The sequence below is a fragment of the Hydractinia symbiolongicarpus genome, chromosome 15, assembly GCF_029227915.1.
Source record: "Hydractinia symbiolongicarpus strain clone_291-10 chromosome 15, HSymV2.1, whole genome shotgun sequence".
In the NCBI taxonomy this organism is placed as follows: domain Eukaryota; kingdom Metazoa; phylum Cnidaria; class Hydrozoa; order Anthoathecata; family Hydractiniidae; genus Hydractinia; species Hydractinia symbiolongicarpus.
In genome coordinates, this window is record NC_079889.1 from 1,440,787 (window position 1) to 1,467,187 (window position 26,401).

Genomic DNA, 26,401 nt, shown 5'->3' on the forward strand with positions numbered 1-26,401 from the left:
TTAAACACGAAAGGGTAGTGCGCATGTAAAATTTGCTAGTAGTATTCTTTAGCGCTTTCTTACAACGAAATAACCGCTCCATACAAATATGGTCGTGCTTAGTCAACCTTAACCTGAGCTACGAAAACCTAAGTCCGCTGACAATCTCAATGCCCGACTCTAATGTAGAACAACCAATGATTGCTTGTGGCGGTTAAATTCGAAATTAGCTGTTTTGTTTCATTATATTTTCTCCATGATTTTGAAGCTAAATATTGTACTGACTTTTTATTTAGTTCTAAAATAAGCTGGATCTATTAAGTAAAATAATGTTCATTGTTTTCTTTAACACCATAAAAAGAAGAATAAGAAAAAATCAACCGTTCAGATTTGGGGTTTTAACATGTCGTGCCAAAACTTTTTGGGGTTAATGTGCACGTGTTATAACTTAACGCCCTTAATTCCATATATTATGTTACATTGAAAAACTAGGGCCACAATGTTGGCCATCATTACATGATTTGTAGGTGGCAAACAATAATACGCCAAAAAAAATAACATCGTAAGCCACAACTACCGCATAAAATGTCGTATCCACCAATATACTAGCTTTTGTTGAATCTAACTTATGGAGAGATAGGAGTATAAGAAATAATGGTAAAGTTTGAATAAACAATACACGTGCTATATACCATCCCTCAAACGCATTCGTTTCAACCGGGAGATTTGAAGTTTCCTTGTTCAATTTATATTTCCATATCCATGATGTCTCAGTCATTTGCAATTCCCAATTTTGAATGACAAGTTTTACAAGTACTAAATAAGTCGATCCGTTCAAAAATTTAGACTTAATTTAAGTTTCTTTCAACAATTTGTCCAATGCTTGCTTTAAGCAGTCTACTTCTTCGTCAGAAAATCTGTAAAATGCGCTTCTAGTTTTCTGTACTTCAACGTCTTTAACACGCAACAATATTTCAGCTAACATCTCACAAAAATATGGCTTTATCGCACGAATGTCTAAATGTAGCTTTTCTAATCTCATTTCATATTTGTTTTGCATTATTGATTTACGAAGATCGTAGATCACCCGTCGTGAGTGAGAGGGTACATGCAAGTGAACTTGTTTATAAAGTAGTAAAGTATCAAATAAAGCGCGAGTCACTTCACCGTAATCTCTATCGAAATCCTCTCCCCAATAAACAAAAATTATGGAATACCATTTAGAAGTATAAACCGAGTTTTTGGAGCAATAGTGCAATGAAGTTATGAAATACTTTAAACTGCCTTGATCAAAAGAATTAGAATATATAATCAAACTGCTTACACTACAAATGTCTGACATGATTTTTGACAATCCAACTACACAGGATACGCCACCTTGATTTTGTTTAAATGTTATACCCAATACATCAAAGTCATTTCTGTATTTTTCAAGAAAATACACAAGCTCAGATTGTGTGTGTGAAGCATCCACTGTTAAGAATAAATCACTGCAACCAGATGTCAGTTTACACTGTTGAATGATCTTTTCGCTAAGGTTGTTTTGGTATTCAAATATTCCTTGAAGTAATTGCGGATTTTTAGTTCTTAACAAGTTGTTAAGAGGATTAATTCCATGTTGAACAAGTCCCATATTTTTTACAAATTGTTTTAAAATAGACGAAGACTCAGATTTAACTTTTAAAGCTCCGTGCAGACCACAAACAAGTGGTAAACAGCCAGATAACGAGGGGTTTGATGTAATGTCATTTTTATGTTTGCCTTCAGGAAAGAAGTAGTACACAGCTGTTAAAAACTCTTGCATTAAAAGATGGTTGAATTGATACTTAAGTCCATCCATTGTTTGAAGTTTTGAAACTAAACCAGTAGCTTCAATATTTTCGTTTCTTATCTCCTTTGGTATGCCAGCGACATCTATTAGAATGACGCCATCTGCAAGCATCTTTTGTGCAAGAAAGGACAAAGAAAATACAACTTTTTGTACACACTTTTCTTTGAAAATATCAAAAACATTTGATGTAAGTTGGTTACTTGGTCGGGTTTTGTAATGTCGATGTAGAAACAACGTTAATTGCCAAACAAATAACTCTGTTGTTGTTTTCGGTGCATGGAGAAGTCGTTGTTCTTGATATAGAGAGCAAATTGTCCACAAAAAAACTGGGATCCTCGAAAGGAGTTTTAACTGCTTTGATTCATAAATTTTTTTGCGTAAAAGGTTTCCAAGTTTGGTATCTGATCCACTAAAAACATTAATGTAATCAAGTACCTGCTCTGAGCTAAATCCAAGAATATCAACTTGTTTAATTGAAGCCGTAGAAAAAGACTTTCGTAAAACAGGACAAGCATTTGGTCTGGATGTAATAACTGTTTTATGACCAGGCATTAAAGCATTATGCGGATTTATTGTTTCAAAAATGACTTTTGAAATATCGCTAACGTTGTCTGACTCCTGTTTTGAAATAATATGCAAATCTTCAACTCTGGTGAACTCATCCAATCCGTCCATGATAAAAATAATTTTTTTTGAAGCAGGAACAAGGTCAGTGAATTTTATTTTTGTAAACAGGAGCGGATACTTTCTCAGGACTAAATCAGAGAGCGATGAAATATTGCGAACTACATTCATTTCTCTAAACTTGAATAAAAAAACAAATCGAAAATTTGTCCAAATACGGTTCTCAGCCCAATTCAAGGCCATTGTCTTTACCATAAAAGATTTTCCAATTCCTCCAATACCTCTCAGCAAAACAATTTGATTTTCTTCATCCAAAAGATTTTCCATGGTGCATTTTCCTTTTTGTGATAACATCTGCTTGATGTGAAACTCTCTAGCAGAATGTGTGTTATTAATATCAACATCTAAGCTATCCACAACTGCTAAGTCTACATAGAATCTTTTTCGGGATATAGTTTGTCCATTTATACTTTCAATGTGTTCTTTTCCTATTCCTTCTAGATAATACTGCCTTAAAAGATCAGAAGCTTCTTTTAAATTTTTGTCGTCACCTAAAAGAAAATGCAATGGATCTTTTAAGTTTGCCTTATGTTAGAAATTTGGCGGAGCGTAAAGCGAAGTCCCTTTATAGCATCGTTTATTATGTTGTAAGGCGCGATTTTGCCATACATGACTGGAATCTCTATGAAATCCTTATAATGGGGAAATTATAATAACTCCTGTTAGGATTATCCTTAGAACTTGAAACTTGCAACACAACTTTGTTTCGTCAAGAAGAATCATTTTGAATAATTTTGACACGTGACTAATCCGATTTCTCGATTTTTTCGGATTTTACCCGAAAATCGGGAAAAAACGGATTTTCGGTCAATTTTTGGCAATTTTTGGCAATTTTTTATACGGTCCATGTAAAAACCGAAAGATATGTTAAAAACATTTTATTTAGCTTTCAGAAACTTCAAACAGAATGTAAAAATTCGCTCTAGAACAAAAGTAATTATACTATAAGCAGATAGTGGCATTTTTAACAATTTTCAAGCTTCTGATGACGTCACAGAAAATGTGATGACGCAAGCAAAAATTTATTGCCGCCATTTCGTTCCTTTTATGACGTACTATAAGTGTGCCAAGTTTGATTCAATTTGAACAATCCTATGAAAAGTTATTAAGGGGGGGCGGGGCGGAATCCGCCCCCCCGGTCATAGTATGTTTGAAAAACCCCGGACCGAATAGGGTTAACACAAGTAAAGAATTTTGACACCGTGCGAAACATGTGTTTAAAAAAATATTAATATTAAAAATAGCTAAAATATCCACAAAATCTGTTTTTTAAAATGTTTGGTAATAAAGGCGCCTTAAAGAAAGCAAATTACGGGAAAGTTTTAATGTTTTACAAATTATGGTTGTGTGATATGCAGCTGATAAAAATTAAATAAAGTAATTAAGACGAAACATACTTTAAAACCACGTCCTATATCGTACATTCTAGTTCTGTATGTTACCGAATTACAGTATGTTAATGCTAATTAGCATATCGCTTGCTGTTTTTATTAAACAACTAGTCGATTAGGCCCGTGGAAAAATCCACTTAGGCAGAAAAACAATTAAAAAGTTCTGTCATTTGAATTTGGATGACATCAGCAAATATTTCAGTATATTGAATATGCCTTTTACTAAAAAAAATAATCTGAAAATGCATAAAAAGAAAGTGTATAAGTCATAATTTAACAAAAATGTTTTAAAATCTAACACAAAATATCAACATAATATAAAAAAAAAATATAACACATATCTCAAATATGTATACATCTTATTATGTGATTATGTTGAAAACCTTCAATATTTTAATCTGAAGTGTCGAAAAGAAAGGCTTGCAACAGTAAGCACAGATCTATGAAATAAGTTCTTTACCCATTTTAAACATTGTCTTTTCCCTAAATGCTTATACAACAATACAACCTGAACAATATCAAAAAGCCAAACTTAAACAAACACAAAACACCTAAAAACAAAAAGTTAAACTTTGAAAAATCATTTATTCGGTTGCATACCATCCTCTCCCGCACAAATATGCACAAAATGTAAAAATTAACCGGTTAACAAAACAATTTTTTGTCTAATGATCCGTACTGACTTTACCAAACAGTTTAACCTGAAATGTCAAAAAAGCAATAAGCAAAGAGTAAATTTCAAATCAACAAAAATCATTATTTTGAAAACATTGTATATATATATATGGTCCTTCCTCACAAAAGTTTACAATAAATGTAGAACACAAAGGTTTATGAGGAGCAAATCAAAATATGAACAAAAATCAGTTCAATTGGCATGTTCTATATTGTCTTCAGCCATAAAATCTTCCACAAAATTGATATGAAACCCATCAAATTCAACTCAGAAAAAGCAGTCATTTAAGTGCATACAAAAATACAACTTGTAGAATATCAAATTATTATTTTTAGTATATATAATTGCATATGGTCCTCCCTCACAACAGTTAAATTTTTGCACTAAATTTGCAACACAAAATACAAATTCTAAATAATTCCTATGGTTTTCCTCAAAAGTTTAATCAAAATATAAAAGATGAGAGGTGAACGACAAAATCAAAGTTTGCAGAATTTAATTATTTTGGTATATATATATATGTCTATTGATATATGCCCTTTATAACAATATTTCAATCCAAAATGTGAAAAAGAAAAACAGTTTGCAACAAAATCAGTTATTCTGATGATACTGCATACACTTTTTCTCCACAAAAGTGTAAAAAAAGAATGGTTGTAGGAAATACTTCTGATTCAACAAAAATCAGTATTTGCATCTTGTACTCATTAAATATTACCCAAAATTTCAAAAAACTGTGATTTGGAACGCATCAAATTTAAAAATAGAGAGGGATCAGTCATTTCGGTATGTTGTACAGAGTCCTTACACGGTAAGAATTTATACAAAATATAAAAAAACACAAGTTTTTTTGGTGTTGTACTCCCTCAAAAAAGTTGAAACTTTTCTTAATTGAGACAAAATTCCATAAACAAAAAAACATTTTAGTCAGAACATCTAGTACAACAAAAATCACTACACTTAAGGTACCAGAATTATTACATGTTAAATAAAAATCGTTTCGTCATATTGCATGTAACCGATGTATATAAGTTTAGTTAACTACACAAAATGTGAAAAATACATTATTTGCTTAAAAACATTCCTTAAACTCTTCTTAAATACTATGTAATACTTTTTTAAAAGTTGTTGTGGCTTGTTAATTTAAGCTTAAAATGTCAATTAAAATAAGTTACAGTCACATTCTTAGCAAAGACCACTAAGATTAGCTTCCATGTAAAAAGCAACATAAAACTGAAGCGAGCATAAGGTAGCTACAGCAGCTAAAAGCTGGTCACTTAAATATAAACTGGAGACTTAGCTAGGTATAAAAAACATGGCTACATATTTATAAATTCCTAGCTATATACCTAGCTAGCTAGTTGTTGTTGTGGTGGTTGATGCTAGCTAACAAACATGTGTCGCATCAATAATATCATCAAAACTTTAAAAAACATAAACAAACCTTACAGAAACCTTTCTATACTTCATTTATATACCATGCCCCTTTTTAAATGCTTTTGTAAAGATTTATTTTGAAGGCAAGAGAAGACAAATGCTTAAAAAGGACAGCCATCTTTTTTGCAAACACAATTTCTGTTACTTTGTGCTAGAACTTCATTTAACAAACCACACAAAACTCGCGGCTTTTCACGACAAAGAAGACATATTTTTTTCGGCAACATCAAAGATTTTTTTCGGCAACATCAAAGGAAAATAACGATATTAACTTTGCCTGTTACAGACACACAGACACACTTAGCGTATTATTATAAGACTAGTCAATAAGGCCCGTGGAAAAATCCACGGGTTCGCCCGGCCTTTGAATTTACCCGTGGCAACAAAGTGGATAAGAATATATCGCATTTGATATTCGTGTTTCCGTAACATCATTTTCTAACTTAGCGGGGGTCCGCGCAGAGACAGACAGACAAAATACGGCTATTATTATAGAGACTAGCCGTTAACCCGTGGAAAAATCCACGGGGTCGCCCGTCCTTTATATACCGCATTTCAAAGCTTTTCATAACAACGTGTTACGCGGGGGAATTTTCATCACAGATGATTTCAATAGACACAAAAGATTAATATCAACTTCTTAATTCACTTAAGAACAAATGATCATACCTGAAGAAAAGTAGCATGTGGATACAGCAATACCAATAATTGCGATGCTAATCACACTGATTGGATAGTACTGTTGATACAGCTTTTGCAATGCAGTTAGAAAATTTGGCCACGATTCCAGTTTCTCTACACGAACTTTCAGACCTTAATAGAAAATAAAATGTCAAAAGAAAAAAAAATTTTAAACAGACGTGGTAAGAAGAGATTCCAGGTACCTTTTACATCATCTTTCAAACAAGCAATATCTTCTTGCATCTGTGTTATAGAGTTGTGTGCTTGCTCCAGCTCTTCTTGAATATCCTCGATGTCATTAGAATTACTCCACAACTTACATCTCATGCGTTCTAACTTTTTAATTATATTATTTGTCTGATTCTCAAGAGACAGATTTTTATTTGTCAATTCATGTATCTGAGTGTCATGATGGTTTAATTTCGTTTGGTTGTACAAAATAATTGCTCGCAGCAACAAATTGTCTTGAAGGTTTAGGTTAACTGTTCTTAAACGTTTTACGTCAAATCGAGTGTTGTTTCCCAAGCCATTTATTATAACTAGCCATAGTTACCACTAATGCGCCCCGAATTACTAATAACGATTTCAAACATTCAAATTTAGAACGGGATTTAAAATTAAAATGGAAAATGGTGGACGTTTGAAATCTATAAAAACTGCAGTGTTAGAACTTATTATTTTCGTTATTTTCACATTTGGCTAAGGCTCTATCTATAAAGTTAGTTCTTGATTAAATATATGTACACTTTAAACGCCTCTAGCCTTCTTGTTGTGTAATTTCACGTAATCATTGCTTTTGATTTTTGGTTAAAATTCGTTCAAAAGACTTACGCATACATTTTTGACTTATCAAATCTCCAAAAATTCTTGTGCTGTAATAACAAATTGTGTCTGAAAGCTATTCTGCTGAAACATTTTCCGCCAAATATGACGAATATGATAGAAATGCAGTACGGAATTGCATAGAGGCTTGTGAATAAGCTTATTGCCCAGGGGAAAATTTTTAAATAAGAAGCCCTGCGACTTGAAGATTTCCGTCATTAGCCTAAAAGATTCTGAAATTTGAAGTAGACTTTAAAACGGAGAACAATGGGGTATATAAACACATCATAAGTATCCTAATTCTCAATTATTATTGCGTAAAATACAACTTGATAAATAAAAAATAATTTTTTTTTTACATATATATAGTATATATTCTAAAACAATAGTTAAAACTTTAACTGGATTTTTTTATAACTGATCTCGAAAATTCCAGGATGCAGGATTGCTATGTATGAACTTCACGATTCGAATATATATAATAACTTCTGAACAATTTCAATTTCAATGAATTATTACTCTGTTAAGTTACCAATAAAATCCTTAAAAATTTCTCTCGTTGAAGATTTTTCGAAACTGCTGATGGTGCATGGTTTCATAACAAATGATCTGAAAAAGAAAGTATATTTAAAATTGAGAAAGAAGAATACAATTTTACCAGAACTGAATTAATACTAGGTTGTTTAATTATTGTCTACTTATCTGATTTAAAGTTAGAATTTATTAAAAAGATACAAATCAATGCCATGTGATACACAAAAGGTATACTATATAAATAAAAATATATATATAAATTTAGTCAAGCTGGCTTTGATATCATTGTTAAACAAGTATAATATTAAGCAGGCGATACAAGATTTTCAAACTTGTGGACAATACAGGACTTATTTTGTTGAAATCGATTTATTGAATTTTACAAATTTGATTGTTTATTATCGAGGAAATTGATTGGTCATTGTTTTCGAATTGAATTGAACAAGTTGATACAAAAAAGGGTAGACACTCAATTAATAAATTTGTCAGATTTGATAAATCAACAACATCATTTATAATTTCAAGAAAAAACATAAAAAAGGGAAGAAAACAAAGAAACCTGTAACATACTGTGGGTAGCGTCTAGTTGTACTGCAAGGGCTAACTATGTTATGTTATTGGTTAATTTATCAGTTCAACTTGACTGTTCCGTGCAATAAACAACAATATTTTTTCATGATTCAACAAATATCTTTTTATATATATTCTTGCGGTCTGATTCGTGTCAACCAATCACGGGCAGCCATTATGAAATGGGGTACAAATGCCGTAATTAATGTTTTTGTGGTGAAATCTTCATAAATACAATACTGGATTTTTCAAGGAATTCTTTTTTTTTTAGTCAAATCTTTAATATGTTTTAGATACTGCTTAATTTTTGCCATTTTGCGACATTTTAACGACGTTTTACTTGTAAATTCTGTTTAAGTAAGGTTGCTACTTTGAAGGTTTGACCGTGAAAAGTCCACTTTGTTCTCCATCAAATAGCAACGAAGGAGAACATTCTGACCGCAAGAATACATGATAGCAGTCTCACAAAGGTTCCTTTAGAAGTTATTTTACTCACCCAAAACGCCTATACTTTTTACGGTGTATGTGGCTTATCAGCACCCTCGTTGATAAAATTACACAGGGCAGGATAAAAGTTTTTTGTTGCTTCTGAAAAAAGGGACTCTAATGAAAGCACTATTTTGTGCAGTTCTAGCTTGATAGCTGTAGTACAAGTGAGAGTAGTTTTACGACTATTAACTTATAAAATGCAAGAATTTAAAAATAAGTATTTAGCTCCCTAGCTACATCATTAAAGCTATTACGACAAGCCAGACCATCGGGAAGGGAAGACCAACAAAATGCAAGCAGTTTTAGTCATGGCCATACACGGAATGTTCTGTTCTTGATTGACTTTAAATTGTGATGCATTTATAAATTGCGGCCTTTGGATCAACGCCATAAACCGTTCTGAGTTTAATTTCATATAAAATATAAGTAATCCTTCTACTTACTGTTAACAAGTTTCGAAACAACTTGGACAAAGTAAAACAAACCTTTTCTTGAAGATAAATTCACTTGGGCTGCAGTGACATTTAAGCATATTAAACGAGACAATATTACAAAGCTTTAAATTAACATAACAAAAGAATCTCGATTAATATTTTTTATGGCAGTCAAATCTTCAGAGACAACAAAGAAACCGAGACAAGATAAGTTTTGCTCGATCAGTGTTATTTTTGTCTTGATGGTACCAAACACACAGGTTGTGTTATATCAAACCTAGGTTGGATGTTCGAGCCGAAGTTCCCCCGCGAAGTTGAGAGTAAGAAAAAAACTTCTCCCATACATAAAACAAACACTATATACCCGCGGTCCACTAAATGTGCGCCCCTTCGGCGGGGCGCAACAAGAAGTTCATCCCATGTGGTTGAAAATTCTGCCTCTTTTAAAGCTGTTATACGAGGAAAATGAATGAGGTAGTTGCGCATCTGTCTTGCTCTAATACAAAATGCTCCTACTGATTTGTCATTACCTGGTGGATCATCTTGTCGCCAGTTTCCATCATTTGGCTTAATAGTTGTCAATTCTTTAATTAACACTAAAATCAGCGTAATATCGAAAAGATTCGAGTCGGTTTCGGTTTTACCTTGGGGGTATAAAATTTCCCATTGTGGTTTAGTAATCACCCCTCTGCCTTTTAACTGTGCCAGTAGAGTTTTCTTAGATATTAAAAACTTGTACAAATCTTTTGGTTGCTTTGGCACTCCGTTGATGTACAAAACGTTTAAAAGAGCATCTCTGAGTGGTCCTAGTATAAACATGGCTAACCTGAGCCATAATTCACAGGAGCTTACAAATCTTTCCAGAGTCATTTCTGAAATAAGAACGTAACGTAAACGATTCAATCATACGTTTTTTTGTCAAACAGTATTACAATTTTATTTCAAAAAAATATGACTTAAACTCGTGGGTACTTATTACAAAAGCGGTGTAACGAGCAATTTGTTTTAACGGGGAGATTTTAGGAGTCGCATTAAATTGGTATACTTTAAAACAAAAACTTAAATGTCATCTATTTCACAAGCAGAAATAAATTAAACTTGTATTTTAAATTTTATTTCAAGGTCTTTGTTGCTTAGTGTAGTTTTAATCATTTACCTTTATAATCGAATTAATTGGTAATCTGTTTTGCCCGAGTGCAAGTTATTTTGAAAACGACGTCCTTTTTAAATTTCAAATTATTTAACTGCGTCAAGGCCATCATTTAGTACGGCTCAAGTGTAGCGTTTTCCAAATCTTCCATATTTTCTATTGTTTACCATTGCGTGTATGGGCACATTGATAAGGTGGTTCGGAGCTTTTAGGTCCTGATTTACGTTAGTCTTACTACTTGTTTACGGCCGTTGAGCAGAAGCCGAATATAAAAATTATTTGTTTAAAGGTCAAGAATTCAAAGGTTTTTTTCCCTAATATAATTTAAGTACTTGTTTTGAAATAAATGCTTGCAGAGACGCACTACAAGTTGAACTATATACTCTTCTTGACAATACCCTCTTGACCACCGTACTTTATTTATCAACCTATTTTAAATGACAAGCGAGCTGCGAACGGCACGGCTGCTGAAAAAATATTCATGATGAAAGGTTAATTTGAAGACCAAACCGACTGGCTTGGTCTGCTTTATAATAAATCACTTTACATGTTCGCCATTATGATAAAAATGGTCCTTAAACAAAATAATTTTTTGATGTTGAAAATGTTTGTAGAATTGATGTTTTCACCTAAAAGCATTATGTTGACCTAACACTTTGCAGAACGACAACACACTAGACTCAAAATAAAAAAAAAACATCATGGTAAAAATACCAGTTTTGTTTAGATATTGTGTTGAATTATTTATAATTCTGTATTTTTTACACATTTATCAACCAGGTGGCACAATTAAAAAACACTGCATTATATTATATTCTGTTGTTAATGTGTTATTTATAAATATATGTGCGAGTCTGTGATCCTAATCCACAACATTAATATGTGATCCTAATCCACAACAATTGCTAAAATGTCGCCATTAAAGCAGATAGCACAATCAGAAGGCTGAGATATATAATTTTTTCAATTAACGTGCTAAACCGAGTGGGACACGCTTGCAGAAAATTTTGTGTAGTAGCGACGATGAGGCCATTTTGATACGGTGCAGATTGATATCATGTTAAAGTTTTTAAGTTTTAGTCCTGATTTTTTATCATTGTTATTTCTGGGTTATCTTCGGCAATCTGACCACCCCAGGGCTTTTAAGGCTTGTGACGAGGCAATAGAGGACAATATAAATATATGTATGTATTATGTCTGTTCCACACATGAGTCACTTGTCAGCTGCTTGGAGTAGTGCGAGAAGAAAGATTGATTTAATTAAGACTATCAAGTAATCTGAGTGTAAACCAGACTTAAAATGGTCTTGTAAACCTTGCAGGAACCTTAAAGCGTTAACATACCTGTTAGTTGAGGTGGTTGCTCTTAAAGAGAGCTTAATCCAGAGAAGGGTCATATCAAAGGTGCTTACTCAAGGATAACGGTATGCTACTGATTATGTGAAACTCTGTTCGACTTATTTCTTGTGAGATCGCACACAAAATCCGTAGCTCCAGTTTGTGTTTATGTGTTTACTGCTATTTCGAATGAGCAAGATGCGTTAAATTTCGTTGAAAATCAAAATTCAGTATCATTTTAAACAACAAAATTACACGTAACATGAAAAAATACATATATTTTATTACAAATCTGAATTCTTTTTTGAAACTTTAAGACACATAATACTTTCGCCAAAGCACTTTAAATACATTGAGGTTGTTATTACATACACGTTTGCATTGTAAACAGACTCTCCTCCGTTGATATTGAAGCCTTATGTAAATAACCGCAATATATAATATATGTATGATTAGGTTAGCAGCATCTGCAAAGGAGCGATTTATATCATTTAATGCAATGATAATAAAAACAAGACGTATGATATACGCAAACAAACTCGCCAAAAAAGTGTATAAAAAGCTGAAGTTAGACACGACATATTTTGCTATTCGGATAGGCAATAATATTGATAGAAAATTTCTCGAAATTTCAATTTTCGTTAGGTCAGTCTGTAAACACGTCCTCGCGGGCGAGATACTAAAAAGAAAAAAAAAGTAAAAATAGTTACCAAGATGAGATTCGAACACACGACTACTCCCGTGTCGGTGCTCAGAGAGGCAAAAATTTCCATTCTTGTAGGACACATTTTGCGTTTTAATACAAGCTCACGAGCTTGTAATAAAAAATGGATGTGGTATTTTAGCAACATGAAAGATAAGACGCTAACTTTAAAGAAGGACTGGTGAGGGTTAATAAAAGAAACCACAAAGAACGGACTCCAAAAGAGGAACCAGGACATTGAAGCTGCAATCTATACTAAGAACCAAAAAGGATTGACCTATGACTCTGAACATCTAATAAACCAAATTGAAGGTGTAAAGAATTTTATTTGAACAAAGAAAAATGTATGATGCCACGAGATTATAGTCTTCATTAAAATACACATTTTGCGAATAAAATTCAAACATGCAGCTCCTGTTGTTTTCGCCAAAAAAATGTAATCAATATAATTAGAATTTGTATAATAAATCAGAATTATTAATTAGAATTATTAACAGAAAAATTAATTATTCAATGTATTTTGATTAATAGTGATTGGACAGGTTATGGGTGCAGTCTAATGGAAAAGCATTAACTGTGCGTAGTAATAAAAGTTAACCAAAAGCAGTTATCAAACAACAGCGAGTGTTAACAAGGCTTTTTTGATAAAGAATCATATACAGTCAACAAGTTTCAATAAATTTAAACTAACGTGTTGAGCTTTGCCTCTTTCCCTTGTTTCTTAGATTTTTGTTGCTGTATTTTATTAAATCACATCAATTTTGTCAGACTGTTGACAATTTTTTTTTGCACGAAATTACTCGCTTGTGTAATTCCCATTTAAGTTGAGCGCTACTCTTTCATGTTGCGTACTTTATCTTACAGTGTTCAAAGAAGAACCTTATATTATCATCTAGAAATGAATACAGGTAATAAATGAAGGGCATCATTGTGTAACTTTAAATTAATGAGGGAAATATCAAGAAAAATAATTTACTTCAAATCAAATTTTAGAAAATTAACATTGGATTAAATTTAAAAATACACCATTTTTTACAATTCCGTTCAATGCTAGAGTTTGAGTTTGTATACAAAAACATAACAACAAATTTTTTCGTTATTATTATCTGAAAACAATATTCACAATGAACCCATTACAATGTAAGTATGTTAGTAAAGCTTAGAAATAAAATTAATTGATCACTTAATTCAATTTTGAACACCAAAGAAATATAGATATGAGAAGAAATATTCTTAGTAATACTTACACTTTTGGCTGTAAATATTTGAACTTACGTTTTGATGAGGGTACAGACTTAGGGTTGACTTGCAACCGATAAAATGCAACCGATAAAATACTGTTAGCGTCGCTGATTTTTATAAAATGATTTTTCTTTTAAGTATTAATATCCTATGGATGCCTTTAACAAAGAAGATACCTTAAGGGAAGAAATTTTCGCGGGAATTTAATTTCGCGGTTGATCAAAACGATTTTTTTCGCGGAATTTAATTTCGCGGTCGAGAAAAAAATATAATTTTCGCGGTCGAGAAAAAATAGTCTTTCTAAATTGTTAATTACTCGTTACATTCATCATCGATAATGAAGTCAAATGCGTTTCTATCAAAGTCTTCTTCGAACCCCCATTCTGCATCATCATCATTGTCGTCGTCATCTTCATCATTTTCTACGATTTCGTTTACGTATCCTTCCCGTATCTCGTCCGATACTTCGATGAAGCTGGGCTGGTTAGCAATCTCATCCGGTGACATAGCCAACGGCGCTATCTCATTAAACGGGTCGACGCTTGGTAGATTCAACTTTCCTTTCTTTATCGCATCATAAATTCCAGCAATTTTCCAACCTTTAACAATAACATCAACACCAGCTACTGAGGCGATGTGATTGTAGTAGTCCACAATCCAACTTGCATGTAATGGTTTCATAGTCGTTAGTTTGAACTCAATGTTGATGTTTTCCACTTTTACTCCAGCATCAAGGGCGTTCTGAACCTGTTGTGTGTACCAATCAGAAAACTTGCTTTTCATGAATTTCTTGCAATGGCCGTTTACTGTTAAATCCAGCGGCTGGAATAGATGGGTCATATTGTTGGGTACCATGATGAAAAATATGTTATTTCGTGTTAAGTGAGACGTGACTTCGTCGGTGATTTGGCCACGAAACACATCGAATACCAAGAGAGCTGCTTGGTCTGGCTTTCCCAGTGCTTCTCGCTGAGCCTTGACATATGGTAGAATAACCTCATCGATAACTTTTATTGATTCTGCTGTATTACTGAAGTGTTTTGGGTTAACACTCAAGCTAAATGAATCAGGGAATTTGAATCTTGGGAGACTTTGGGTAGTCTTTCCGCCGTAAATAAGTTGGATTGGTAGGAAGCTTCCATCCAATGTGACCACAAAGGTAGCTGTTATGCAACGTTTATCAGATGAGCCTGCGATTCCGATAGACTTTGTGCCTTTTTTGGCCAATGTATGGTTGCCGCTTGGTACGTACTTGAGTGGAGTTTGGTCCAAATTCATTACGAGACTGTCTGGAATGTTATGTTCTTCGACAAGGGATACGATATCATGCAAATAGAGTAGTTGTGCTTCTTTTTTCGCTCCTTCGGGTATTTCGACCTTTCCTGTTGTTTTCATGCGTTTTACAAACCCCATTCTTTGAAATAAGCTCTTAGCCCAAGATGACGAATCGAGATCGATGTGTGCTAAATTTAACTGTGGGTTTCGTGCAATTAGAGCTTTGGCAACTGATACCGCAATGGCAGACGTAATTATCCCCCCTCTGTTTCGCACCGCCAGTAGAAATTTTTGGACCATTTGGTCCAAAGTTCCTAGTAAAAGTGGTCGACCTCTTCTGAGAACTGCCAACTCACGTCCGACAGAACGCTTCTCCTTACTCGCCTTTTTTACCTCGTCTTGATACAGTTTACACCACCCTCTAACAGTACTTTCGTTCAATGGTTGGCTTCTTGATGAAAATTTCCTCGTAGCAGCAGCGGGGCCGTGGATTGCAGCATATTTGCCGATATTAAATCTGTCTTCGTTTGACCATTTTTGGTAGGACTTTCTGTTGGTCTTTCGAGGAGTAGATGCGGCTTGGGCAGCAGCTTGGAAATCTAACGGTCCTAAACCTGATTCTCTCTGCAAGTTACGCGACGATTCTGAAAAATTAAAGGGATATCTGGGTATTACATTTGTATCAAATAAATATCAACTGCTTTAGAATTTTAATAATTCTAACAAGGCTTTAAACTCGGAAGATTTTTGCTTAAAAAGTAAGTATTACAATATGAAAGTTAATAATAAAAAGTAGTGTTACCTGAACTTGACATTTTTCTTTCGTCTTGTTTTGTCTTTTTCACATGAACGCGTTTGTTTACATGTGTCAGTTTATCACCCAAACTCAAGAACACGAGTGAAAGATATTTTGATCGATGAACAATACAAATATACAAAATTTGTGGTTTAATAGACCATTTCTATATATCCAAAACGAGACGAATTTCTATTAAAAACTTTCAATGGTTTTTTTTTGTTTCGGGAGAGCAAATAAATGAACATTCGAAAAGAAAAATTTTCCAGACAACAATTTTCCCGCGTGTTTATCCTATTGTTTGAGGGGGAAACCCTTCGATGAGAGCAAATAAATGAACATTCGAAAAGAAAAATTTTCCAGACAACAATTTTCTCGCGTGTTTATCCTATTGTTTGAGGGGGAAACCCCTTACTCGCTGAAGTAAAGGAGACTGAAGTAAAAGAGAGTCAAACAATGAGGACAAACTTATTGAGACAAGAAGGAAACAAGAAAGTACAGAAGAAAGTTACTGTCACTGTAAGATGGCGTACAGTAAAGTTTTCGAATTTTCAGCAGCAGTAAGAGGATACCATTATTATAAAAGCTTTTGGAATCCTCAGAGAGAACAATTTCTAGAATGTCATCACGAGTTTGGAAATCCCTTTGATCGTTTCGCGATCAAGGTTTGCGAAATAGGAGATACAAATGCAGTTGGTCATCTTCCACGAGAGATCTCGCGTGTTACAAAATTTTTCATGGATAGAGGAGCAATCGTTAATGCCAAGCTTACAAGTGAACATTATAGACGCTCTCCCATCGTTCAAGGCGGTATGGAGATTCCATGTAAAATCACAGTGAAAATTGCTGGTATTTGTATTAACCTTCTGTTGATGGAAAAATATAAACAACTTATAGAGGAATTGTACATTGAACCCAAGAATGAGGAAAATCTGGGATCCTTTTTACAACCTAATAATGTGACCGAGGAAAGCATCAATTTACCTTCCACTTCATCCCAATCGAAGAAGAGCAAGTCCAAAGATGAAGCGAGCAATCAGAAAGATATCCGAAGTTTTTTTAGCAAGACCATTAGCATTAAAACAACTACTAAAAGGCGAGATGGCAAGAAGAAAACGGAAAAGATTATCACGATTGACTCTGATTGATTAATGAAAGTTTTATTGATTATTGTAATTCTTAGAGCATCTCTTATGTTAGAAAAGATACTTTTATGTATATGCCATTTCTCCATTCTCAGTTTTCACTGAATTTATAATTCCAATGCAAATAAAATCAAAAATTTTCGCGAGAATTTAATTTCGCGGTCAACAAATTTCGAAAAATTTCGCGGGAATTTAATTTCGCGGTCGGTGAATTTTTAAAATTTTCGCGGGAAGAAAATTTCGCGGTTTTTTCCAAAAACCGCGAAAACCGCGAAATTTTCTTCCCGCGAAAATTTCTTCCCTTAATAATCTTTAACATAGAAAGATATGAAACTTATCAGTATGACATCATATCCACAAAATAATGACAAATATAATTATGTACTATCACTACTATACTTTGAATAAAGAAACTATGTCAATGTAAAAATTTAACGATTTCGGGATTTTTGGCCTAGATCCCCAAAGTTATTTTACTCAAAATGTATCGAAATTGACTATTTGGAAAAATTAATTCTCGCGGATTTATATTTATTCTGAAATTTATTTTATAAGACAAAATTTCCCTTTACATTATTTTTGTGTAGTAATTGTTAACCAATCTTTGAATTGATTCAAAATAACGTGTTTTTCCTTGTTGATGGCATTTTACGGCAACATATACTATCTCAGAAAACTTTAAAAAATTAAAACTATCAGTCTCGAAAGTTGTTTCTCGCAAAGAAAATTAAAAGTGGCTATCCGCGAAAGATATTTCCCGAGATTTCACGAAAGATTTTCCCTTGATTTTGCAATATATTTCCCTATATTTCACGAAAGGTATTCTTTGCCTAGATTTCACAAAATTATCTCCCTTGATTTCGCCAAAGTTTCTTCCTTTTCTACTATTAAAATGTTGGCGGTAAAACATTTTGTTCAAACTGTCTCAGCATATTACCAGCTGGAAAGTATCTTGCAACTATGTATACACTGCTTCCTCCGTTCTTTTGGCACTTCACTACTCCCAATCCAAGTTTACGAGATGACTTCCAAATTATTTGGGTAAAATGACCAACTCCACTTTTATATCCAGGATTTTTAAAGTCATACTTGCTTATTTCTTCGTACCTATTTGACAAAGAAAAGAAGATAATACTAAAAATTTTTTATTAAGCTAGGGGGTCATAAAAAGATATTATAGCATGAAACTAACTCGCTTTCATTGTATCGCACATTTATTTATTAAATGTCACGTGTAAAAACGTGAAACACACGTGTTCCAAACTTTTGACATATTCAGTATACACGTTTTCTTTTATAAACAGTGCAAAAACTTTGGCAGGAGTCTCAGCGGTGCTTAAGTTTCAATATTTTACAGAATCAACTGTTTCCCTGCTTAGTTGGGCTGATGAGGATAATTTAATTTAAGAGTCAAATAGAGTTAAATTTGAAAATACAGTATGTTTTCAATTCCTTTCAATGCTAAAGTTTGCTTAATGAAGTATGCAATAAATATAGCCACAATATTTTTAAGTTGTAATTATCCAAAAATAACATTTTTAATCAACCCATTACAATGTACGTATGTTTAGTAAAGTCTGGAAATAAAATTTAATAGTCACATGGTTCAAATTTTAAACATCAAAGAACGTAAATACATAAATATAAGAAACAAACATGCATCGCTTTTTGCAAGTTAACCACATAACTTTTGTAACAAGAAGAGTGTCGAAAATTATTGTTGTTCTTATAATCTATGACCCCTGTTCTCTCTTATCTTACTTACTCACTGGCTGATTGTTGCTTATGATTTCGTTTTGGTTTTAAAGCTTTGGCTAACAATTAATTATGTTGTTCAGGAGAAGCTAACAAATTTTAAACGTCGGAAGGTTTAATAAATGCGTTCCAAGTATTATTCTTACCACTTGTGCACAGCTTTTATGCCAGCTTCATTTTTATTCACATCACCTGAAGACCACTGTGAGTATACATTTTCTCCAAACTCTCCATCATCATGATCAAGTTTACCAATCGCCGCTAAATGGTCAGCCCATTTTTGTGCACCTTTTGCTAAACTGGCATCCCAAACTAAATCTGGAGCTTGATGTTTCCGCCGGTAAGTGTTGTGAGCATTTAATATGTTTTCTGAAATAAAATCGGAGTAAAATAAACAAAAACAAATAAGAAAAAGCTCAAAAAAGCTCAAAAAATAGTTTAAGCCGAGGTGGCTCTATTACGTACGAATAAATTCTATTGAATATTCTCTAAAATGCAATTATTGTTATATTAGTCAATAACTAGTCGATAATGCTCGTGGAAAAAACGAGCTGTTTTAGCTGTTTTGCCACATTATAAAGAAATTAATAAGGGGATTTAAGAGTTCAAAAATTTTAGTGACGTCAGCAATGACCCGCTCAATAGAAAAAATATTTTTTTTTAGAAATTGGTATACCAGTTGCGTTCATCGTAAAGATCCTAAAATCTTGATCAAGAAAATGTATACGATCATTTACTTTTGACGAACTGGGTTAAAGTTTTTTTGATGACGTCATCAACCAGTCTGTTCAAAAACGGGTGAGTTGACCCAACTTTGGAGAACTTGCCTAATTTGGTACAGGTGGACACTAGTTACACACGTAGGGATGACGCCAGCTATTTCCAGCCGTTTCCAAGATATTAGGTGTCAAATATAAAAATATAATGCAATGGTTCACTTATTTTAGAAATGCAACGTAAGTCAGTCCTACCGTCCTACCGTAACGTCAAAAGTTATCAAATAAGACATAGCGTTTTGGGATGCATCAAGGGAACATAAAGGTGTCTACTTTGCCAGTCACGGACGGACAGGCAGAGTTTTCATATAAATATAATACACTAGTTATCTAAAACCGTTGAAAAAATCATCTATATTGTGCTTATTATAAATGATTTCTTGTTAATTTCAGTTAAAAAGACTGCAAAAAATATATGTTAAATCAACCTCGTCCCCAGGGCATCTTGTATCTTTTCTGACGCCGGGACGGCGTTACAAACATGGCCTTGGAGGAGGCTGGTCCGATATGAAACCTGATTGGAGCGAAAGTGATACATACTTATAGCGTCATACAAAACATTTTAGCGAGGCGACGAGTTTGACGAACAAGAGAAAGCTGTTCTTATTTTAAAAAATGAAGGAAGAGCTATAAAATGTTTTTTCAATGTAAAAAATTTAATAAAAAGCATAACTGAGCAATAAAAGTACAAAAAAATACATTAAAAGTGTTACTGCTTACATGGAAATGTTCCAATAGCTGACAAAGTTCAATAACTCGAAAAGTAGCTAGCTAGCACACTATACCTAGCAAACTAGATAAGAACAAAAGAAAGAAATCAACTTGTTTCTAAGTGGCCAGGTTTAATTTGCAGCTTTATGTAGAGAATGACTTACATAACATTACTAGTTGAGAGGCCTAGTGCTGTCCATGTCCTTTATAGACAAAATAATTTTGCACAAAATGTCGAAAATGTTTTTTTTACAAAATATATATATATCATTACGTTTTAAATTATATTAGGTTGTGGTTAGCGGACATGTTTTATTGCTTTATACGTTTTACTTATGTTTTGGTTACCATAAGAAAATATAAAAAGACAGTAAGTTAACCATCAGACTCATTTTATCATTGGCTGCATATTTACCCCACCTAATTCAAGAAAATTCAAAGTGCAATAACTTCAGTAAAAAAATAAAGTTTTTGACTTGAAACTTGTTATGGAGTACTTTTCGACCGATTCGATTAGAGGTAATTTTACACGAGACATAAAAAAATGAACAGGCATTTTGAGGAAGAGAAAAGGATAGGAAGAATTTCCTAAACTGATTCTTACTAGGCCTTTTTTAACAGGCTATGAAGAAATTTAAGAATATTAAACACAATCAAATTTTAAGTGGTCACATTTTGATTGAGCGCTCAATCTGACATATGGTTAAATCCAGGATGTACTGAAGATAGTGGTAGATGTTGAACTGCTCACCACTGTGATATATTATGTCGAGAGTTTAATACTGATTACAAAGCAGTGAACATAAAAAAATACCAAAAAAGGTCTAAACCGGGTAGTATATATAGTGTCCCATAACTTCAGTAAAAATTAAAATTTTGACTTAAGATTTGGTATGATATGGTTTTAAATTGGTTTGATGAAATTGAGCCAAAAAATAGTTCTATTATTCCAGAATTTAGCCCTTTTCAGAGACACTGATAAGCCGTTTTGACAGCATATCAATTTTGACTAAGATACAGATAGGTTCAGAAAATTTTAAAAGCTTTTTTAACCTCAGATATAGGTCAGATAAGGTTCAACCTAAAATTATGCCAGTAAACGGAAAATTTATTTGCAAGAATATCTTTTTGCTGATATCTTTTTGTGACTGGATGCTCTTATGAAAATACTGAATTAATATTCACGGTTAGCTAGTTTGGCATTTTGAATATTTTCCAAGCAGAATGATAACAATAAACATAATAAGTATGTACAAATTAAAAAGCGTTTTTTTGAATAGCAGCAAAATTTAATGAGCTCTAAAAAGGGCGACTTTGTGGAACCTAATTTTGGTCCAAAACCCCCGAAAAAATATCCTGAAAAATTGTTTCCCTCAAATTTTTTTCTTTTAAGGTAGCAATACTTTGCTGTTGGTAAAGTCGTATACTTTTGAGGGAGCGGTACATGATACATGATTTGAATCGACAAAACAGATCACATGTAGACTTTCCGATTTTAACTTTTAAACCAGCATATGGCTTTTGATAAAATTTTTGGATTATTATGTTTTAAACAAAAAAACTTGTTTTTGTATATCTGTGTATGCAATGAAATGTGACCTTGTTGAGTGAAAAATAAAAAAAGCTGTAAGTCCACCATATTCAAATTCAGTTTCAGTTAATAAAATAATAATGAAAAAGCAACTTTGGAATTCATACAAAAATCATGGTCATCATATAAAAGTAGTAATGCAGACACAGATATGAACTTACAGTAAATAAGCCAAATTAGCCAAAATAAATAAAAAATATAAATGGTAATATAAAGTTAAATTTATGCCTAGCTATATTCAGTCAGGCACCTGAATAACTTGACCATTTGAAAATTATGTGGCCATATTTGCAACTTCTCTAAGTTGCAAATATGGTCAGGTGGGCAAATCATTTCCCAAATTTCCCTAGCTGCAAGTTTTGCGACCTAGTGCTTGCTAGCCAACCAATTCAGTAAAATACACATAACTAAACTACTTGAATTCCTTCAAGTACACAGCAGCCTAAATAACATGATTGTATATTTATACATTTGGAAAACAATAAAGGGCAATATGCGAGCAGTCTTTGTCTTGCGTATGTGAGGAATCAAAACCAACTCGCCGCACATGTCTGTTACGTAAAACGCTGATCTCGCTTTACTCTGCAAGGTTATATATAAAACTTTAGTTCATTGAGACAAATCTCATTAAATATTACACACAGAAAAACTGAGTATTGGAGGGTCACGTGACGAGGCCTCCTCCAGGGCCATGTTTGTCTCGCCATCCCGAGAGAAAAAAAGAGACAACAAGCGCTGGGAACAACGCTGATATTAAATGTATACATACCCATTCCTAATCTATGTGGATCGCTTTTGGTAATAGTCCGAAAGTTTTTGATTGAAGTAATTTTTATGGTTAAAAAAATGCTAAGATATTGAGAAAGGTGGAAATAAAGAATTTTAAGCAAGTTACACACATCATAGTGTCTTGTGTCTACACACGCGCTGTATTTACAATGAGGTATTAATCTGGTCCTCTTACAGTTTTTTCTACCATCAAAACTATTTCATCTACTAACATCCTCAGCTTAAGACATTAGCAACATAACATGTGGTAAAAGGTAATTTTATTTAGTAATATTCACTTGTTTTTGTTTTGAAGTGATTGTATCATAAGAACTCAGAAACATGGAAAAATACGTTTATTATTATTATTGAAGTTATAGAAACCATTGAAATTGTTTGCCCAAGATAGCCTTTTAAATCCTTATTGGTACTGCTATCAACGAGGGTCCTGCAAAGGAGTATGGTGCATTTAAAACTCCTATTTAAGCTACGAAAGTCGTCCAATCACAGCAATCGCTTAACTGGAAAACTGCCTAAGTTATCAATCCTATTCTAATGCTGAACACTTTTATACTTAAATTGCCATCGACAGATTTTGAGGCCAATAACTCTATATGATTAAGCTACAATACTGATATTTTAATCAAGCATCAGAATTTTGTCATTCATCACCGTCAAAGCCAATTAATCTTTCAATTTTTGTTATTCTACAACAGACCGTTTGTTAACATGCGTTATGTGATATTCTACCGACCTTTCGTCACACACATACAGTTAACGACAAATCGTTCAATTCTTTACTTCGGAAGTAACATCTAATTAGGAAAAGGAACTCGGCACTCTTTTTAAATTAAAACAAAAACGAACTTTAAAGTGAAACTTAATAAAGCTTTTATTTGCAGTACCACATGTTCTAATGAAAAGAGTCATTCAATTGAGTAGCTACCAACATTTACAAAAAGAATTTCGTAAATAAGTTAAGGACGTAACATGTTCAATCAATGCCGCAAATTATCAGTCGTGACCCAACATGTATCACATCTTTCTTTCAATACTATTTTAGAAACATATACAAAAAATGGATCAGTGTAGGTAGATTAAATGCTTTTTTAATGATAGAAACTAGAATTTAGCCCGTGCCTGTCTCACATATATTGCATATGCTATTTTGTGCATCATTTAAAACAACCTCAACTTCGTGGATAGAAAGAAAAACTAGCAGGCCGGCAGACAGGCAGAAAGACAGGCAGGCTATCATTATAGAGATTACGAGCAGTATAGGAAGTTGCAATTGTATTGCGAAATTGTACATCTCATTTTCTGAAAATTCGTTAGAAAATGTTGCAAAAAAATAAACAGAAAAACAAAAAATAGCAATTAGAACAAAAAATTAGTGAAAGAAGCAAAATGAAACACTCCCATAATGTTTACATAACTTATGTCCTGCGATACCCGCCTTTACCATTTTCATATTCAATTACCTTTCTATCCTTGTTTAAAAATGGGCACTCCACTTTGGTTAGAAAACAAAGTTATAAAATCAACAAGAAAAAAAACATTAGAATCAACATACCCATTTCACAAAATTCTCAATAACTGTTTTTTCGACAACTCTACTTTACAAAATTCTAATTTACATTTAAACAGATGTTATAATAAAAATAACACGTGTAAGTTATGTAAGGGTCTTGAATTGAACAATAATTGCGTATTGTGAATTTCTTGCTTAACCATGTGTACACATCAAATTAACGAGACAGATTTTTTTTTCAAATAATATTTTTCAATAATTTGCACCTGAAGGTGTATTTTTTTGTTTTGCAAGTAACATAATGTTGATAGACGTGTTTAACATAGGAGAGTCAATTCACACTATGTCATTTTTGTGACAATATTTCTATGTTCTTGTCAAACTGGATTACAGTTTAATTGCTGCATTTGTTTCTTGATATCTCCTCACAAGATGACAAGCATACTATGACCCTACACTGATTTGAAAATGAGTTAGGACTTCTTTACACACAGAGTCTTGGGTGAATTTGAATAATTTCGCCCTCCCAGGTTTTTATATTAAAAACTTTCGGTCAACTTTCATAGCTGGTCAAAGATACGACGTACGTTGACGCAGAGGCGTGATTGTAATATATGTAACTATCGTAATATTTGTAACTGTCGTAACATTTTTATTTGTCGTAACTCATCTAACTATCGTAACATGTCTAACTATCGTAACATTTCTAACTATCGTAACATATCTAAGTATCGTAACATATCTAACTATCGTAACATACCTAACTATCGTAACATTTCCAACTATCGTAACATATCTAACTGTCGCAACATATCTAACTATCGTAACATGTCTAACTATCGTAACATATCTAACTGTCGCAACATATCTAACTATCGTAACATGTCTAACTATCGTAACATATCTAACTATCGTAACATATCTAACTATCGTAACTTATCTAACCGTCGTAACATAAACGAATCGCCATTTAGATAAAACTTCTTCTATTTTTCAACGAAAAATACTAACAATGTCTAAGGGGCTAAAAACAACTTTCAAACACACGTAAAAACTGAAATGAAACATACCCATTTCAGAAAAACTTTGATGGCTTTATCGATAGCAAAATTGGCTTTGATTCATTTTTATTTAAGTTGAAACAGATGTTATACTAACAACAAAGAACGAAAAACACAATTAAGGAATGGAATAATGAAGGTTCAAATTGAAAAACAATTAAAAATTATGTTTATTTTTACATTTCACTTTTAAATACTGTTATCAACTAAAAGTGAGTGCATCAAATATTAATAAGCAACTTAATCCCCAGAGCTTTCTGCTTATGCCAGCGGCCCTGGTATTTCCAACAGGAGGACCATTTTTCTCCTATTTTTTATGTTTTTTTTTATTTAAGTCTGAATACTGAAATTTTGGTATTGTTAAAAAAATAAGCACTTGGGACAATCGTACGGAAAAAAATTATTAGATTTCATGGTGCATTTCCAAAAATTCTTTACCGATGTGTGGTTTTACTATGGAAACATGGCCTTAACATGTAACGGTTACTTTACACCATGTCGTAATTTTTATTCAACGAGATTAGTGTCTAAATGAAATAAAAGTAATTAATAAGTACATTACCAGATTATTTACAGAGCTTTGGAAGTAAGAACAACTTGTAAAATATTATTTATATTACAGGCAAATCTAACATTATTGTTTGTGACATCCGCTGGTACTCATATTGGGCTCATATGCCATTTGTAGCAACCTTGATCCCAGGACCTGTAGCGTATCCAACGTATGAGGATATCTAAAAATGCTACAGGCCCTGGGTTCGAGGTTGTCATTCGTAGGTGCTCGTATGTGACTCGTATGGTATTCGTGTACTCAAATGTGACCAGCGTCCAAGCTCGATCCCAGGACCTTTTAAGCACCGTTGAGAAGAAAATAGTCCTGGGGGACGGGGTTGACCTGCGTGCACCTTGTGCGTAGCGCATGTAGAAGGAGCCCTTTCGTTTCTTCTTGTTCAAAAACAAAAGTTGTAAAACTAATAAGCCAAAAAAAGCTACTTTATCATCACACATTGCATAACTAGCTGAAATTGCAGT

At 33.1% G+C, this 26,401-nt stretch overlaps 2 protein-coding genes across 3 annotated transcripts; both read right to left on the reverse strand.

Moving 5' to 3' along the window:
• Nucleotides 1–811: 811 nt before the first annotated feature.
• On the reverse strand, nt 812–11,161 carry LOC130629228 (uncharacterized). The gene is made up of 7 exons (XM_057442367.1): nt 11,107–11,161; nt 10,522–10,572; nt 9,915–10,400; nt 6,883–7,143; nt 6,668–6,811; nt 3,892–3,956; nt 812–3,019 (listed from the first exon to the last, which is right to left on the reverse strand). Exons 1-7 carry the CDS (start codon nt 11,159–11,161, stop codon nt 833–835), a joined length of 3,249 nt encoding a protein of 1,082 aa, XP_057298350.1. The 3' UTR covers nt 812–832.
• Nucleotides 11,162–17,690: 6,529 nt separating this feature from the next.
• LOC130628847 (Golgi-associated plant pathogenesis-related protein 1-like) lies at nt 17,691–25,463 on the reverse strand. Of its 2 annotated transcripts, none has more exons than XM_057441872.1 (3): nt 25,379–25,463; nt 19,078–19,300; nt 17,691–18,283 (listed from the first exon to the last, which is right to left on the reverse strand). In XM_057441872.1, the coding sequence occupies exons 1-3, from the start codon at nt 25,380–25,382 to the stop codon at nt 18,064–18,066; spliced, it is 447 nt and encodes a 148-aa protein (XP_057297855.1). In that variant the 5' UTR covers nt 25,383–25,463; the 3' UTR covers nt 17,691–18,063. The 2 variants fall into 2 exon arrangements, with proteins under 2 accessions (XP_057297855.1, XP_057297856.1); XM_057441873.1 differs by lacking the exon at nt 25,379–25,463 and adding an exon at nt 24,351–24,477.
• Nucleotides 25,464–26,401: the final 938 nt, after the last annotated feature.

Coding starts and splice junctions, on each gene's coding strand:
- LOC130629228 (XM_057442367.1), bottom strand. CDS start 11,161: ATGAATATTTTTTCAGCAGCCGTGCCGTTCGCAGCTCGCTTGTCATTT. Junction 10,401..10,521: donor CCCGTTAAAACAAATTGCTC/GTTACACCGCTT, acceptor TTCTTATTTCAG/AAATGACTCTGGAAAGATTT. Junction 6,812..6,882: donor TTTGAAAGATGATGTAAAAG/GTACCTGGAATC, acceptor TTTTCTATTAAG/GTCTGAAAGTTCGTGTAGAG.
- LOC130628847 (XM_057441872.1), bottom strand. Junction 18,284..19,077: donor ATAAAAGCTGTGCACAAGTG/GTAAGAATAATA, acceptor TTTGTCAAATAG/GTACGAAGAAATAAGCAAGT.